The sequence below is a fragment of the Theobroma umbraticum genome, unplaced genomic scaffold (assembly GCF_002168275.2).
Source record: "Theobroma umbraticum cultivar Fairchild unplaced genomic scaffold, ASM216827v3 scaffold_89.0, whole genome shotgun sequence".
In the NCBI taxonomy this organism is placed as follows: Eukaryota; Viridiplantae; Streptophyta; class Magnoliopsida; order Malvales; family Malvaceae; genus Theobroma; species Theobroma umbraticum.
In genome coordinates this window covers 1,734,964-1,754,433 of record NW_018397271.1, presented here as the reverse complement: position 1 = coordinate 1,754,433, position 19,470 = coordinate 1,734,964, and the positions used below count along the sequence as shown (strand labels likewise).

The window sequence follows — 19,470 nt, the reverse complement described above, 5'->3', positions numbered from 1 at the left end:
TCTCAATACACTCCTAAGCTCCTCTGGCCACGAATGGTGGCACTACTTGCCATTGCATTTACCTTTCTGTCGAACTACATAGATAGTTTGATGGGCTTCTTTTTCATTATGCAACACTAGGCTTCCCACGTGTGATCACTCACCATGCCCTTTTACACATTTGTTGCCACTCTCATTACTTAGATCCTCCTTTTCTATTAGGATAGCCATGAGCCTATTGCATGTAAGGCAACCCTCATTTAGTGTGATTTGTCATGTTTCGCACCATTACCTTTTTCATTAAGTCAAAATGAGTAGAACATGAGCAAACTCTCAACCAACGCTATGACTTGCATGAAGTTTTACACACCTCTATGCTAAAGCTTTTGCATCACTCGTAGCTTCAAGTCATCCATAAACGCATATAACGCCTCTTTCTCATTGAGATCGCTAATGTGCAATAACAATTCAGAAAATTTTTTCTCATATTCCCACACCTCACCTCGTTGGGTAAGCCTATTAAGTTTCACTCAAGCCTTATATGCTCAACATACTTAAGATAAAATTGCTTCTAGAGCTCCTTTTGGAACTTCGCCCATATGCTAATGGTTGTTCCCTTAAGCTTCACATTGCACCTTTTCCTGCATCACAATAAGACTATGTCCACGAAGTACATAGCAGCTGAATTAATTCATAAAGCATCCTCTTTGATGCCTATGACTCAAAAATATTGCTCCAGGGTCCACAAGAAATTGTCGACATCCTTGACCTCCCTCTAATCTTGAAATTTAGGCTTAAGCACAAAATCAAATACAAACCTGAAAATTTTAAATATATTATTGCATTATCCAAAACCCTAGTTTAATTACCAACTATAGAAAAATCTATGGCAGAGAGTTCCCTGTTATTACATAGTCCAAAACCCAATAGATCTCTGCATTGAAGGACAAAAAAAAAAGGAAAAGAGCATTCTGAATGGTTTTTTTTTTGAAAGCTTAATATGCTTCCATTTATGCAAATTTTAAGAGGTAAAATTCCTTATGTAGGGAGTTGGATTTGCTAATCCCAACATGCAACAGTGCCCCGAAATGCTTCAAAAGCAAATGCTTCAAAAGCAAATGCTCTAGCGTTAACTAGGAACACAAAATTCAGAAGCTACATAAGACAACAGATACATAAGGCCGTACAACCCATGCGATTTAATTATGTTGAAGCTTGAGCCCGATGTAATTAGTCGAAAGTCTTATCCGCAGGGCCATCTCATGCATGGAGAACCCGGCCTTACCATCTGATCAGAGCCACCTCAAACTGAGAACTTTGATAGAATATTACACGACTAAAAAGGACATAGTGACCGCATCATACATAAGAAACCAAAAAAGGAATCATGTCCAGAATACATAGAGATACCACATCACTATTTTCAAACATATAACCAACTTCCCACTCATCCTATCAGTCACACTGATTTTCTGGGAGAAACATTTTCTTTGCACCCATTACAAACACAAACTCCGGAAAGGGAAAGACTCTTACTTACATGCAAAGCAAACACAAGCTTGAATCATATACCGTCGTACATTATTACCAAACGCTTTTTATAGATTTTGCCTCTTCACATGTGCACCTCTACTTCCTCCTCCTCATCCTCCTCATCCTCATACTCACCTTCCTCATCAGCAGTGGCATCCTGGTATTGTTGATACTCCGACACAAGGTCATTCATGTTGCTCTCCGCCTCCGTGAACTCCATCTCATCCATACCTTCACCAGTATACCAATGCAAGAAAGCCTTCCTCCTGAACATAGCAGTGAATTGTTCACTAACTCTCCTGAACATTTCCTGAATAGAGGTCGAGTTTCCAATAAAGGTTGATGCCATGGAGAGCCCTTTAGGTGGAATGTCACACACACTGGATTTCACATTGTTTGGGATCCACTCCACAAAGTAGGAAGAATTCTTGTTTTGCACATTGATCATTTGCTCATCCACTTCCTTGGTGCTCATCTTGCCTCTGAACATGGCCGATGCAGTGAGGTAGCGACCATGCCTTGGGTCAGCAGCACACATCATGTTCTTTGCATCCCACATTTGTTGGGTCAACTCAGGGACAGTCAGAGCACGATACTGCTGGGACCCGCGGGAGGTCAGAGGAGCAAACCCAACCATGAAAAAGTGAAGACGAGGGAAGGGAATGAGGTTCACTGCAAGCTTTCGGAGGTCAGAGTTGAGTTGACCAGGGAACCTGAGACAGCAAGTGACTCCACTCATGGTTGCAGAGATCAAGTGGTTCAAATCACCAACTGCAACATGTATTAATACAAATGAGTAAATGATTAGAGCACTAGCCAGATAGCAAGACTGATCAAAACATTCAACTATTTCCCTCCATATGTTCCCCCAAAAAAAGAAAAGTCTGTGTTCAAGGAATCTGTAACCCCTTCAAGAAAGTTATTGATATAGCAAAAAAAAGAATAACTTTTAGCTACTGTATTCTTTTAGCAGAACTTAATGTGGGAACATGAATGCATGCATGCATGATTGTGTTTGTGCTGTTTTTTGGAAAGGATATTTGATTTTCATTAGGACTTTAGCTACACAAAAAGGATAACTAGCTCTACCCCTATTTGAACATACAGCATCTAAATTAAAATCTCCAAATAAATCATTGGATTGCGACTTGAAATTATATGTACAGCGCACACAGTTATGGGGCCCCATAATATTACTCAGATTTTATTTGAAACGCTAACCCAATATTGTGTGTGTGCACAAAAAAATAAAACCTAAAGTCAAAAGATACTTCAGCAACAAAGATATAAATAATATCAAAGGACCTTAAGAACAGTAAGTATAAGAAATTAAAAAAAAAACATTTTGCATGATAAAATTACTTTTCCATTTAACCGCTACCCATCCATTATCCATTACAGCACTCCTCATCGATAATAGTTGTTGACCCAATTCAACCCCAAAATTTCAAGGCACCAAAGCTCTTCAGCTTGGGGGCAACGAACATTATGATCTACCCACTACTAGTCAAGAATTGCCATGAAAAAAGCATCACACCAAACAGAAACTGAAAACACAGAAAACATATTTTTGTAGTCTCATATGTACTTACAGCTAGGAGTGGTCAATTTAAGAGTCCTGAAGCAGATATCATACAAAGCCTCATTATCAAGAACCATGCACTCATCAGCATTCTCAACAAGCTGATGAACAGAAAGGGTAGCATTGTATGGCTCCACAACTGTATCTGAAACCTTTGGTGACGGGAACACGGAGAATGTGAGCATCATCCTGTCCGGGTACTCCTCTCTAATCTTTGAGATCAGCAAGGTTCCCATCCCAGACCCAGTTCCTCCACCCAATGAGTGGCACACCTGGAAACCTGCAATGGCAGATTAGTTAAGCTTCCACCAATAAAGATAGCAACAAATAACTCCAAGAAACATGTTTGGCAACTACAACTAAAAAGATATCAGCTTCTACCAGTCAGAACCTAAAAGAAACAACTTCCATACCTTGCAGACAGTCACAGTTCTCAGCCTCCTTTCTCACAACATCAAGAACTGCATCAATAAGCTCAGCTCCCTCAGTATAATGGCCCTTAGCCCAGTTGTTTCCAGCACCAGATTGTCCAAAAACAAAGTTATCCGGCCTGAAAATCTGGCCATAAGGACCAGTTCGGACACTGTCCATGGTACCAGGCTCCAAGTCCATGAGCACAGCACGCGGAACAAAGCGGCCACAGGAAGCCTCATTATAGTATACATTGACACGCTCCAACTGCAGATCTGAGGAACCGATGTACCTTCCAGTTGGATCTATGCCATGCTCATCGCAAACAACCTCCCAAAACTTGGAACCAATCTGGTTCCCACATTGTCCACCTTGAACATGAAGGATCTCTCTCATTTTTTCCCTAATTTACAACAATTGAGTTAAAATGAAATTCCAAAATCATAAGACGAAATATTTTGATAAATCTATAACAATATATAACAGTATATATTTTGAAAAAAGTACCTGTCATGACAGCAATTGCATATTTAAAGATTATTTTACAAATTCTGTTCATGTCTTTTACCCTGTTTGCTGTAACTGTGATTTATCATTGTTATTACCTGATATTATATTCTTCTTTATGCAGATGATTACTTCACCCTTCCCAGCATGATGGATAACCTTTTTTCAGACTTTTTGTATTGATATGTGATTTTCAGTAGTTCATTTCTCCTTATCCGAGTTTATTTTCATGCTATTATTCTTAGTAACAAATGACACTTCAATTGTGATTGTTAACGAATACAAGACTTAGTACATAATACACATGTTGCAACTTTAAATGATAATTTCAAAAGATTCACTACATTTTTTCTCGAATGCAGTTTTATTTATGAACTTAACTTCCATTAACAATTACTTCAGGAGCCATTGGTTATCAGCAGCTCATTAAAAATGCAACCGTTACTAGATTACTAGATGCTAATCTGTTGAAAATTCAAGCAAGTAGAGAGAGAAAAAAAATCCTTCTGCTTACAGTACATGATCATTGATGATTACAAATATTTCCATGTTTTATTGTTTTTGCTTACTTATTAACGCTGTTTGATAGTACAAATAGCATTTTTATCAATTAATATGAACCAAAATATCTTCAACTGTACGTTCTCCCTTAGTAGCTTACATTTAAACCATTATAATTCTGTTTGCATAAAAAAAAAATTAGCTTTTTCCTTTCTATTAACACATCTTTTCAATATTTACAAAATGCTGAATATTCACTTCTGTATTTGCTCAGTTATGCTAAGTTGTTCTTCGTGTCTTCCTTCATTATTCATTTTGCTGTATTCTCCACTTATATCAAAACTGTTCTCATTACCCTTGGATGACAAAGTTAAGCTTTCTCTTCACTTTACATGATTCTTGAATCTTTATATTATATTAACCTATTCTATTTTGTTAACTTATCATTACCGTTAAAACTTGCTTACTCATTCGGTCTGTCCATTCCTTTTCAATGCTGATTTCCATTATCTGTTTGATCTTCTGTAAATACAGAATCCTGTACATTCATTATTTTCGTACACTAATTTATAAGCTTTTCCTGTTTTGATTCTGTTTCATGCAGGCAAAATCCTAGTTATGATAAACTGAATGCATATTTTAAGCTGTAAAAAATAGACATATCAAAGAGATTCAAGATGTAATATCCAAGGGATCAAAATACAGAGAGGCAATGCAGATTCGAACAAAAAAATTAGTTTTCGAATAGAAAACGATAATAATTAGAGCACAGGTTCAGTGAAAACATGTAGAAAAGCGAGTGCAAATCCAGATCTAAGCAAATGCCAGAACAAATCTATCTACCACAAACGAAATGCAGAGACAAGAACGAGAAGCGAAAGCTTTAAACCGAAAATGCCATAAAAACAGTGAAGAAACTTCAGATCTACTTAATTGAGTTCAACAAGAAGTAAGAGAGTAAGCATTACCTGTGTTAGAATTCCGAAATTTGGTAGAATTTGCAGAAATTTTTGAGAGATTGGTGAGGAGACGAGAGGAAAGGATGAGAGTGTTATATATGGGAAGTGAAGGGGGAGGAGTGGGATCGTAAGGTGAGCGGTTGTTCCCTCTTTTCTTAGCGATAGCCGTTGGATGCCGTTCGATGGAGATACCGGACGGTGCAGATTGAAGAAGTTTGTTTGTTTTAAATATTTGTAAAATGTCTTGCGACAAAAATACCCTTTTGGGAAGTGACTGGATTGTCCTCGCACTCCACCCCAAATTAAAATGTCTGAGACGTATTTGACTCTTGTACTTTTTTTACCAATTCCAAATCACCTCACATTCGCCACGTGGTAGTCAAACGTTCAGTTCGACAGAGTTGTCCTAAAATTAACATCAGGAGCCACTCATATTGAGTCAATGTTATAAGTAAGCTTTGAACCGTGGATTAGCACATGGCTTTTTATTTATTTATTTCTCATTAAATTATTATATTAGTTTAGTTTGTTAGTGAATAAATCATATATTGAAAATAAAGAGAAAGGAGAGACTTTCATGTGCAAAAATTTTATTTACTATTTTATATAAAAAAATTTTGTTAATTGATCTTAATTATTTATAATATCATAGTAAAAACAATTATAGGTGATATAATCTGTATGAAACTCTCACTTTACCTTTTAATAATGTAGAAAATTGTATTTTGTCCAATATTTTCTACTGATTTTTTTTAATTTTTGTTAGCAAACATATTTCCTTTTTATTTATTTTTACTTAAAAACTTATAATTTCATATCTAAAGAAAGTTAAGTTTTTTATATTTTATTCATTAAAATTAACATAAATTTATTAAATAGTTTTTCACATTATACAACACTTTTACATTAAATTTATCAAGCCCCATCTTAACTTCTCTTTACCATACTTTTTAAATAATTCTACTGAATGATATTATCTATAAAAGCTTCATCCAAATCGAACAAGCTCTAAATTATAATATAAGATAATTCATTTAAATTATGTGGCTTAATCGCCTATAATAAGTTAAAATATACAACTAATAAATTTTATGATTATTTTATTCAAATTTATAATTTTTTAATTTAAAATTTAATATATTTTTAATTGTAAATAGTTATAAGAATAAATATTTTAGTGTATCAACTCCATCGACTTGATTACAAATAGTATTAACAGTGAAATTATGTTAAAATTTTTTCCAATAACATTAACAATTATTTTAAATTGAAATCTTTTTACCTATTTATTAAGTTTAAAAATCCTATCATTAATATATAAAATAATAATTTATAAAAACTAGATTGACAAAACTACGTTAACTTTTTAGGTGTCATTTGATATGGGGTCATCATCTCAAAATCCAAGATGATTTGTAGTTGATAATTAGACCACTGTGTTTGATACAAATTCGATAACTTATGAGATGGTGATCGAAGATCATTAAGAATGATTAGATCACTGCTTTGGAGGGTGATCTAATTCTCAGCCAAGAGGGTTTAATTTTTTTTTTTCACCAAGGCAAAGTGATTTGTAAAGTTAATTACGAACAATATTACCCTTTTAATATATGAATAAAAAGCTTGCTTTTTATCACAAGATTGTAATTATTTTTATATAGTAAATATTTGCCTTTTTCCAAAATGATATGTTTTGTACCAAACTCAAACATGCTTTTCTTTACTTTTTTTTATGTTACATATAAGTTTTGTTTTCTCATAAAGTTCATTATCATTTTAATAAATTTAGTTTCACTTTCTAATTTTGTAAAGATTTTTATGTAATTAATATTTTATAAGTTAATTTATAAATATATTTTTCATATTTTTTGATCAAATCATTTAATTATACCCTATATAGAAGAATTAAATTGTTATCTTGATACCACATTCAATTCCTATTATTTTTTATTGTTGTCATTTTGATAATTTTAAACAAAATTGTATTGAAACTTATGTGAAACCAAATATGGTGATCTAATTCTTAATGATTAATAATTATTAACTAAAAAATGGCTGTTTTATTTCACTCGTGATAAGATTTCTGTGGTGATAAGATCACCATTATAATCTTGAAAATGATACCATAAGCTACCATAAATTAATTTCATGCTTTCTAATTCTATCCTATTTTTTTTCCAAATTAGAGCAATAATATAAGCACTAGAAACACATAATTAGTAAGTTCTAATCGTTTTGATTTATGACAAACAAAATCAGCTTTTAACGAATTGCGTTAACCATGGTACTGATTTGACAAAAATAACTTCAAACCATTATCTATTACGAGTTCTGGCTTATCACTTATGGTAATGAATATATGATGTTTATAATAAATAAATTATTTAAAAATTATTTATTTTTATAATTTAGTTGAGATTTTTTTTTCTTTTAAGGCAGGTATGACTAGTTTTTTAAGCCGATTTACATTGGGACATGTATTACATCCTTTTTCTTGTTTTGTATTTAATTAAATTAAAAATGTTCAAGAATCGAGTTTTTGTCACAGGTCATTAGCCAAGCTTGATTTAAGAGGCTTGTGTTAAAGATTTTAGACCCGAGCTTTAACTCATCTTGCCTCCGTTATATTATTTTATTAATGTATGATATATATTATATGTAATTTTAATTTTATAAAATATACTATAAAAATGATTTAATATTTTAATAATAAAAATATTGTGATTTGGCTGGGCGGATGCAGGACCGAGTTTGACTTTTTCGGAATGGGCTGGAATCAACTACATTTACACCTAATTAGAGTTTACATGGTAACGAACGCATGAAATCCTTTTTTCTCATTTTTAATGTAAAAAGCATTTTACTTTTTACTCCGAGGACTCAAGCGTCTTTCCGTAGGAGGGAGCCCCACAAAGAAAAGAGTAAAATAGTCAAACAAAAAAATGGATATGGTCCGCAAATTGGAGGAGATTTTGGGAGATATTTTGGGTGCAGAGCAAAAGGCAAATGAAACTCGAATGACCATCCAATAAGCAGAGCGTGCAAAACACCATTTCGCGAGGACAGGCGCGTGGGGAGCATCGCAGAGAGAACGAAGCGGGTGACATGAGATAAGGTCAGATGACATGTGAACCACCATTTTGCCAGCCAAGCAGCCAACGCCCGCAGCAGCAACAGCGTTGAGCCTTTTGCCTTCTTCCCTCTTATTTGATGCTTGCTTAATTCAGAGTTTAAGAATCTCCATTGGTCCTCTCTATCTCTCCAATTAATGAAGATTAGCTTTACCTGTGCCTAGTAGTTACAAAGTCGTTACTAACATTTGCTGGAAGATGCACCTTTTTTCTAAATTTTTAAATTTTTTTATTTAGAAAATAAATTCAAATTATTTTTTAAAACAAAAATCATACGACAATGACTGAAATGTTCAAATATAATACTTGACCATATTTAAAATTTAATCAATGCATGGACCTACCATTAAAAAACAATTTCTCATGACTAATTTGATTTATCATTTCAATTTATGTCTAATTTGCCAACATCAACATCGAACTTAAAGCCAACATTGATGGATAAATTACAATACTGAATTATAAAATATATATATGAAAAATGTTTTTAAAAAGAATCACATATTAATTTGAAAAAATAATAAAAAGATTAAATCTTAAAATGAAACAAGTCAATAAACGTCATATCCTAAGATAAATAGGTCACACCTTATCGTGCATTAACTCCTATTAAGAAGTACCAACCACAACTATATGAACTTTAAAGTGTATTTTTAATTATCATGTATGTGAAGGTGGATAGAGAAAATCTAATATTGCTTAGGTTTAAAGCTTCAAATTTGACCCACTTATTATGATTTCAAGGAAGGAGATCCGTCATTGTAGATGTTCAAGTTTTTTACTAAGTTAAAAATTATGCATTTAATTTCTGTATTTTATTAAAATATTAGATTTAACTCTATACAATAATTCATATAAATCAAGTTTATATATTTTTAAAATTTATTAATGTAATTTCAGATTTTAAGGATGTTAAAATTCCTCAATTAAGGTTGATAATATGACATTTGACTAAGTTGATGTGACGTTAATTAAATTGATGCGATTTTTTTTTTTGTTAATATGAGGTTATCCATTTGTTGATGAGACAATGATGATGTGGGAGTTGATTAGTGCTAACGTGGCATTGATTATTAGTTATGTGGTGATGACCAATGCCGGTGTAACATTGATCAATTCTGATGTGTGAATTTATGTTTTGGATTGATATTAACAAATTTAAAAAATAAATAGATTTAATTTATACAAATTATTATACAAAAATTAAATCTAATATTTTGATAAAGTATAGATATGAAATGCATAATTTCATCAAGAAACAATAAGTGAAGGAAGACGCAACAATTACTTGTGGTCAACTATTTCATTCTCTCCAATAAAAGAAAAGAAATCTATGAAAGCGGTAAGCAAGGGTAGACCTACCTTAGAGGGAGTGGTGTCACATAACACCACTCATTTACCAAAATTGTTTACTTGTTATGCTATTAATTTAGAGTTTTATATAGTTAATATAGTAATGAATTTATTAATTTTTCTACAATTTTGTAAGGAGTGGGATCAAAGATTTCAAGTGAAAATAGATTTATCAAAATGTAATTTATATATTAATATATAAATACTATATGAAAAGATAAAAATTTCCTTCTATAACTTCTAGTCCAAAAATTCAAGTCCTATTCTTCTCAATCCTTACTGTGTTTTTCACTCTCTTAAAACAACTTATCTAGACTTTAATTGTAAGTAATTTTCAATCCAAATTAAGTTCTAAAATACATCATTTCTAAATAATTTTTATTAATTTGATAATTTGGATTCAAAATTATAATCTAACTAATAGACAATAATTTTGCATGTCAAATAATATCTTGAAGTTATGAGCCTTTCTTTTTTTTTATTTTGTAAATATATTGTTTCATTATTTGATTTTTACATTTAACCTTTTGTGATTTGTGGATGCTTATACTTAGTTTCGATCAATGAATAGAAATTTGTTAAATTGTCAGTTGTTGAACTAGATAATTTTGCATATATTTTATTTAATTCCAATAATTTAGTCTATACTAATGAGAAATGAGTAGTATTTTTTAACATGTTTTTAGATAAATTTTTCTTGAAAAGATATTTTAAAATGCAAGCAATTATCTCACAAAACTTAAGTTTTGGCCAATAATAGCATAATTGTACTAAAAATGGTACTCAACAATCCTCTAAGTAAAATCATATCAAATTTGATTTAAATACTCTTTCGGTAGATCTTAGATTGAGGAAATAATTTTTTTAATTATCAGTTATTGTTTTAGTTATAACACCACTCAAAAAAATTTCTAGATTTGCCCGTGGAGTAAGGAAGAGGATGGTTCCACCATCACCACAAGAATTGCATTGCACAAGAAATTGAGCACAAGAGATTGGCATGTAATACCAAATTCCTACCATCTAAGTTGCTTTTAATTTTAAAAAAGTGCTTGATATTTCAACAAACAATTAAACTAGAAGGATTCCAGCTCAATGACAAATTTGCGAATACATACCACATCTTTATGATCTCACTTTGGTACTATATAAAGTTTTCAAGTTTGAAATATTTCTATACCCAATTGATCTACATCACCAGAAGCTAATTTTAGTTCCAGAAGTTTATGTCAAGCACACCATTAGTTCGAAAACATTTTAAACAAGTCAACTAGTCTTCAAAATGATAAAACTTATGTTGTTAAATTTAATGTGACCATACATACTAAGTTTGCATATAACATCAATTTTGATGCCAAAGACTAAACATCATTGACCTAGTAACCAGATGCAAACCATGTAACATCGAAGAAATCTTAGGTTATAACATCAATTATGAATTTAGTTCTTGTACTCAGTGGCGATTTTGCATAAAGGGTGGTTAAAGATAATCAAAATCATGAATCGAGTCAATGATTTGATTTGAAGTAACAATTAATCACTAATAAAATTATAACATAAAATTTCATTAACAATTTAAATATAACTTTTTCGATTCACTAATAAAAAAAGATATAAAGTAGAAAAAAATTAACATTGGATTTTTACATTAGTAAGTGATGTATTTTTTTTTTTTGCATAGGACTATAATAGATTATATACAATAATGCAAAAATATTCTAGTAAAGTTATGCCTAGTGTTTAGATTTAAGTCAATCCAATTATCTAGGAAGATACATGCTAAAGCCAAATCCTCAAATATATATTAATACTATTTGGTTTAGAGAGAAAAAAGAGAAAAAATTGTTTAATTGATTCACGAGAAAAGAGAATAGGATAAAGTTATTTGGTTTAGATATAAAAAACGAAAGAAAATTGTTTGATTGATTTACGAAAAAAGAGAATACAAAAAACAGTTTTTCTAATTTGATAAATTATAATTGTTTGATTGGTTCACAGAAAAAGAGAATAAGAGAAAAGGTTTTTCTAATTTGATGAATGATAATTATTTGACTAATTTACAAAAAAGAAGAGAAAGGATTTTTCCAATTTGATGAAGGGTTTTTCTAATTTCACGAAAAAAGAGAATAGGATAAAATTATTTGGTTTAGATAGAAATAAAGACAAGAAATGGCTTGATTGATTCACAAAAAAAGAGAATAGGAAAAAACGTTCTTCTAATTTGATTAATGATAATTGTTTGATTGATTCATGAAAAAAAAGAGAATAAGAGAAAGGGTTTTTTTTAATTTGATGAATGATAATTATTTGACTGATTCACAAAAAATAAGACAAAAGATTTTTCTAATTTTGTGAATGATAATTGTTTGATTGCTTAAAAAAAAGGTTTTTCTAATTTGATGAATGATAAGTCTTCAAAAGATTTATAAAAAAAATAATGATAATAAGAAAAAAAGAAAAAAAAGCCTTAAAAAAAAGGAAAAAGGTAAAAAGAGAAAGATTTTAGAATTTGAGGTTAGGAGGAATCAAACCTAAACCATTTAAAGGTTTTGGTAGAAAGCTTACCACTATTCTAAAATAAGTAGTTTGATTTAATTAAGGGTGACAAAAATATATATCTTAAGTTTTTTATATATGATAAGAAAAAAAATTAAAAACTGACTGCTACCCTTCTTCCTCCACCCTTGCCTATACTCTATCAAAATATTAGATTTATTTCTTGTACAAACATTCGAATGGATTAAGTTTATGTACTCTTCAAATTTTTTAACGTGAATCCAAACTCTAAAAATGTCATATTAACAAATAATCAATGTCACATTAATAAGAAAACATCACATCAATCTAATAAAATACCACATCAGCACCCTTAACATAAGAATTTTAAAGGTTTTAAGCTTTAGATTGACATTAATAAATTTGAAAAATATAAAAACTTGATTTATATGAATTATTGTATAAAGATTAAATCCAACACTTTGATAAAGTATATTTGATTAAATGCATAATTTGCATTGCATGACAATACAATATTGGGTAGTTAGATCCACAAACTAAAATAATATTTTTAGATTATTTCAAGGGTAGACTTTGATATTTCAATCTGAAAATCTCAGATTTAATTTATAAAAAAAAAGTGGTTTCTTTTATTGTATAGTCTAAAGATTATCTGTTTAATGGAAAAAGATGCAGCATTTTTAGACCGGTCCAACTTCTAAATACTATTTTATAAGATATGGGACGTGGGTTTGGAATAAGAAATAGGCTGGATGCGATGTTGGGCTCTGCCAGGTATTAAGAATAAAGCATAAAGACGCCCATGCAGCAAAAATATAGAAAAGAAAAGTCTTTCAGTTTAAATATTTGGGCTTCAAAGCATAGCTGCCCACTTCTAATCTTTCCTGGCTAAGATAGAGTGAAAACATGCTCAAATGCCCTATGAGACTGATCATGCCTTCCAGGATTCCTTTAGCTCCTTGCAATTCATAGAAACTTGATGGAACATTGCTAGGTTGAACGTAAATAAAAAAGAATTAAAATAACTAGTTTCAATTAAGTAATGATCAAGAAATATTGTATATTAAATTCGCATTTTAATACAGAATAATAATTTTAAAAATTGATATTACATTTTTAATAAAATACTTGTAACATTTTAATCATTTTTACTTATATACTAAATACTGTAATGTTATCTTTTTTATAAACACATTACCTATTATCATATTATATTGTAAGATATCAAACGTCATCGTAGAGTGAGATTGAAGATTTTGTTAATGAAGTCAGTTTAATTTTTATGAGATATCAATAATGCTATTTACTTGGAAAGGTCAATATTTTTGTTTCTATTTGAATTCATGAAACTACTCACTAACTTCTCGAAGAACCGGCTATAGCATATTTTCCATTTGTATGTGCAAGCGCGACGTATGGGCCAAGCCGAAACTTGACTTCCCATATCCAAGTGAATTACTGCTTTTGGTCGTTGATTTTGCATGTTGAGAAATTTCGGGGGCAGAGAAAGGTTGGTAACAGCAAGGACAATGACAAGGGCAAGGGCACTGGCCCATGTTAATTACGTTGGGACTAACGTTCTAGCACAATGAATACTGGGATTTGGGACCCTACCATGTGCTTGTGTTGAACATTGCAAGCACCTGCATGGCCGTTGGCTTTACGGCTTTTGCCTTTAGAAAAAGCAATCCCCTCTCAAGGACCCGAAGGGAAAGATTAGACCCTGACCCCGACTTACCTCCAACCTTCATAATTGCTTCCAAGAACGTGAAAAAGGTGAAGAGAAAAACAAGATAATGACTTGTTGACCACCATGGGACAGCAAGACCTGGCTAAACATACCCTTCTTTCTGCGGCTTTTGCTTTAATATGTGCAAGTTTTGAGCTCAAAACCATAAGACATCCGTCTGTTGCCAATCATTTTTTTCCACACTTTGCCGAAACATTAGATTGGAAATTTGCGGCCCATGTGTGACCAAGTTTGTAGGTTTGCCCCTTCTTCATCTTACCACATTAACTTATCAAAATAATTATATATCAAAATTATCTAGTAATTTCTAGGTATTCAATTATTTGATAAATAGGGTATAAATAGGCTTGAAGGTTTTCGTCAAAACACAATCACAATTAGCAAAAAAAAAAAAAAAGTCTCTTAGCCTTAGAGAAAAACCACTCTCCTTCCATTGCCAGATTGAGATTTTTTACATTATGAAAAGTGCAGTTCCTCTGCAATACAATTCTTGTGTGATAAGTTTTCTATAAATATATTATTTGCATCATTTAGATTTATATGTTAAGAGAATTTAGCAAATGATAGGGACTAAATTGAAAAAAAATTAAATTTAGAGGTTGAAGATGAAGTGCAGACTTTCAATCAAGGCTGTGCAACTCTCGTCAAAGTCTGATTGGTATGCCAACCACCTTAATGGACTCTTCTCGTCAAGGCCGATCTATTGGCATCCAGAAAGCAACAACACATCACCGGGAAGTTGGCGGTTCATCTGCTTTCGTGGCCTTAGGGAATTTTTTGAGCTAGAAACTATTTTCTAGTGGAAAAAGGGCAGCCCACTAGAATTTACGTAATGCTTGGGAGTGCATGAGGATGATCTGAAGGCATGTTTTCGACAGTGTCACCACGAGAAATTCAGGAATAATTTTTAATTATTTTTTCAAAATTTTACTATTTGTAGAAAATTTGTTTTAAAATTAAAATACATTGAAAAATTAAAAAAAAAAATTAAAATTTTAAAACTTGTGCACATAGGGCACATGTATTGTCTTTCAAGCCAATGGAAGTAATGACAGATTTAGGATTTTGCATAAGAGGTGGCTAAAGGGTAATGTCACAACCTATTTCTGGAGGTTCATGACCGGTGCAAGGACCTAGATAGTTATAGCCTGTTAAACCCAATCAAGCTTCTTAGATTTATACATAAACTGAACAATCATACAAAGCATTAAACATTCATATCATGAACCACATAATTTGTCTGAATGCACCCTCACATCATTATGGAATGCTGCCTCATAACGTGTGAAAACGCTCACATGCATAAATCATTGCATTTGAAAACATAGTTTGGAAATCATCTCTTTCAACATGAACTTAAATCTTGGTGCTCAACTAAGCCCTCGAGCCATAAAACATAAGTTAGTAATATATGCACAGTGCAATGAAGTTACCAATCCATAACATGTTTAACAACCACAATATAAGCAAAAATAAATGACCGACTAGTCAATGGAACATGACACGATCTTTTGGCTGCAAGCGGCTACTAAATCTTATACCAAAAGAGGAATGGACCACGTCTCTATGACATGGGTTGCTAGAGAGCTAATCACTAATCTAAAACAAAAATGTGGAAAACTAACCTGTGAGTCATAAAGACTCCATAAGTGAATTCATGAAAGGGATAAGTCAAGGGATTAGAGCTTTGCGTATATAAAATTTTTAAATAAACATGTTTGTATGAATCTCCAATACTCATTCTTCAAATTGTTGAAAGTGGATGCAAACCAAGTCGTTGAGGGTACCTTAAAACCATTCAATTTACACACTTTATCTTCAAATCATTGAACATAGTGTAAAGTGAAAACTTTGATCACTTTTCTAGGCCAATAAAAGTCCTATAAACCTTTGGAAATAAGTTTTTAAGTGTAAAACTGCATAGAACACATTAAAAAGGTTGAGAACCTCATTCTGTAACTGAGGTCTTGATACCTTTAGGGGAGGTATTGAGACTTCTGGGTAAGGTCTCGATATTGCCTCTAAGGAAATCAAGACTTCTTATACAGAATGCTTTCTAAACATTCTGTTTCACAAGTGTTGAGACTTCCTTTTATGGTCTTGACACTTAATTCATATAAACCTAGAAAATGGGCTAGTTTTAGCTTATATCAATATCATTTGACCTCCTAAGCTTGAGATCGGTCTTACGTCTTAACTTACATTCATACTCAACTAGGAAGCTTTATTTTTAATCTATTTTAATATAACATTCATTAAAATAAACTAAGCAACTCTTACATCAATCAATTCAATTTACAACTAAGACTTAGCTAGTGATGATAGTATAGTCCCTATCATCTTTAGACAACTCTTGGAGATGGTATACTCTCCATCACGCTTGGATGAGTACAAGTAGTGGTATAATCCTGATCACATTTGGACAAATAGGTGCACCTTGGAGTGGAATCATTGCCTCACTTCAATTTCATATACTTTTGGTAATGGTATAACCCTCATTATCTTGGGATATCCTAGTGATGTTTCTCTAAGTCATGAAATCATAGTCATACTCATATTTCAATACAACGTAGTCATTCAACAGTATCATGCACATAACATCTTAACCTGTACTCATACTCAGCTCATATGGTATGTGGAAACATTATCACATACAACTTACAACTTAGCATAGATCGTGTGCTCATACTCATATTATGAATATCACTATCATCTCATAAGCTCGTGGGTGGGAATATTATCCTCCACCTTAACATCATATAACATTCATGCATTTCATACATATCTCATTGAAGTGGTGGTTTCGCTTAAATCACTTGAAAAGACTTGTCTTCCCTTGTTGAAAACTAATACATAATATAATATAATATAATATAATATAATATAAGTTTGTAAACTTTTTCAAAATATGGGATTAATCACAAGCACATTTTCATATATAAAGTGGTGATCAAAATCATATCAATCAAATATCTCAACAAATAGTGCTTTTAGCTCTGCATACTAAAATAGTTTGAAAGTACTGTATCCATTCACCTTTTTGGAGCTTATTGAATCTTTCCTCGATTTTTGATGAGTACTCAACTTATCCAAAGATACTTTTTCCACCATATCTAGCAACATTTAAACAAGTATCAATAACACTCCTAGCATTATAAATTGCATTCTAACCATATCTTTAAACGTAAATCTTCATCCAAACTTAGTCTAATCTCTATTTAATTTGCTGTTTATATTTCTAAACATAATGTCATCTCAAAAACTTGTTCTAGTTAATAGCAACATTACCTTGGTAAGCTCACTATGCTGGAAAATGCTCAACACCTAACATTTGACATAAAAATCACATTTTTGGAAATGGACAGAACCTTAAGGAGGAAACCCATAAACTTAGATGCTAGAAAATAATTTCCTAACCTCCAAAAATGTTGAAGACCAAGTTTAATAGCTGAAAATCAAGTTGCTCTAGAAGGAAAATGGTTTTAAAGCTTGAAAGAAAGTTAAAAGAGTTGAAAGAGTGAAAACAAAGGTGTTTAGAGGCTAGAAAAATGAAAAGAATGCTAGGTCTCGAAATTTGAGCCATATTTATAGTTTGAAAAGTGAAAAGACAAGTTTACCCTTTTGTTTTTGAAGTTTGATGTTGAGGTATTAATAGCTTGGGCCTAGGTCTTGATACTTTTTGAAATAGAATGGTTCAGTTTTAGGTTTTTCAACTTAAGTCTTGAGACTTCTTGTGGAAGCCTCGATACTTGCTTTTCTGGGTAACATGTTTTGAGACCTCTTGTAAAGTCTTGTGACTTTATTCATCTTATGCATCAAGTATTGATACTTCTTAGCTAAGTCTTAATACATTGCTTACAGAATGTTGGTTTCAAGTGAAAAATCAAGTCTTTTAACCCCATTTAAATCCCAACTTCCTCAAAACTCATTTGAAATCATTTATATGATATTTCTAAAGCAAAAGTATTTAAAAATCGTTCACAAGAAATTCAAATCTTTAGCTCACCAAGTTAAGTTGCACTTCTATCCTTTGGTTAAAGGTGGGATTTCATAGGTAATCGTACAAGGTAATGGATCTATATATCTCAAATATTATACATATATAATACAAAAAAATTAAAATTGAAGGGGTGTCAACTGCTACCCCGTGCAACCACCTTGGCTTCGCCACTAAATGGGAGTTTGTGCCACACTTCTAAGAATGTGTGCAATACAATGGTATTGAACATGAAATTATAAACCTAAAAAACCTGTAATTATTAATTTTTCACTAATTTAAGCTTTTAGAAAATTTTAATAATTATGAAAATTCTTAATTTGTTTCTGTAATATATTTTAGAATTTTGAAACTTAGTGTGATAATATCTATTATGTTTTGAATAGCATTCATGTGATATATGATCTATGTATTGGTTCATTTTAATTATTCGAATGATTAATTTTCTATTAATTGCATATGTTTAAATGATAATTGTATGAGCTATTAAGCATGCTAATTTTTTTGGTAATATTCAATTTAATAACATGTTTAAGAATGCTATGTTTAAGTGGAAGGTTTTGATTGAGTTGAATTTCTTTAGAATTTAATTCTACAATTAAAATTTTACATAAGAAATTTCAATATTATTTTCATTATTTGATTCTAATTAATGCGGTTAAGTATTTTCTTGTGGTGTTAATTACTAATATTCATTGAACATTTTTTTGTGTAGTTAAATAAGATTGTTAAGAATGTTATTGATGACCCATACAAACTAAAGGATTTTGAAAGTGAAAATTTTGACATTTGGCAAAAATTATGATTGTTAAAAGAAGCTCGACCAAATCATGTAAGAGTCAAAAGTTAAAAATACGACTTAACACTATTGTGATCTTGAAACCTACCAAACTTTGCTCAAAAAATATCATTGTCCATGCTTTACTATGCTGAGCAACATGAGCAATGATTTGATAGTCGTGTATGAGTAGTATGTGCTGCTCATGAGATGTGGCAAGTTGTTAATAACAAATAAATAGTGGTCTGTTTGATTCCTCAAATTGGACGTAAAATTCAATACCTAATAAGAGAAAGAATACCATAGGATGAAACAACATTTGTGAATGATGTTTACCTTGATTCATAAACTTAAGGCAGTAAGGATGGTTTTGATAAATGAGTAATCGGTTCAGGTAGTCATTTTCTCTCTTCCTAACTTTTGGGAGCACATGAAGGCAAACATGACACATAATAATAATGTCAATTCTTTG

General features: G+C 31.5%; 1 protein-coding gene across 1 annotated transcript; it reads right to left on the bottom strand.

The window, feature by feature from the left end:
• Window positions 1-1,285: 1,285 nt before the first annotated feature.
• On the bottom strand, window positions 1,286-5,639 carry LOC110426574 (tubulin beta-3 chain). Its single transcript, XM_021441817.2, has 4 exons — window positions 5,482-5,639; window positions 3,508-3,908; window positions 3,105-3,374; window positions 1,286-2,283 (listed from the first exon to the last, which is right to left on the bottom strand). Exons 2-4 carry the CDS (start codon window positions 3,899-3,901, stop codon window positions 1,595-1,597), a joined length of 1,353 nt encoding a protein of 450 aa, XP_021297492.1. The 5' UTR covers window positions 3,902-3,908; window positions 5,482-5,639; the 3' UTR covers window positions 1,286-1,594.
• Window positions 5,640-19,470: the final 13,831 nt, after the last annotated feature.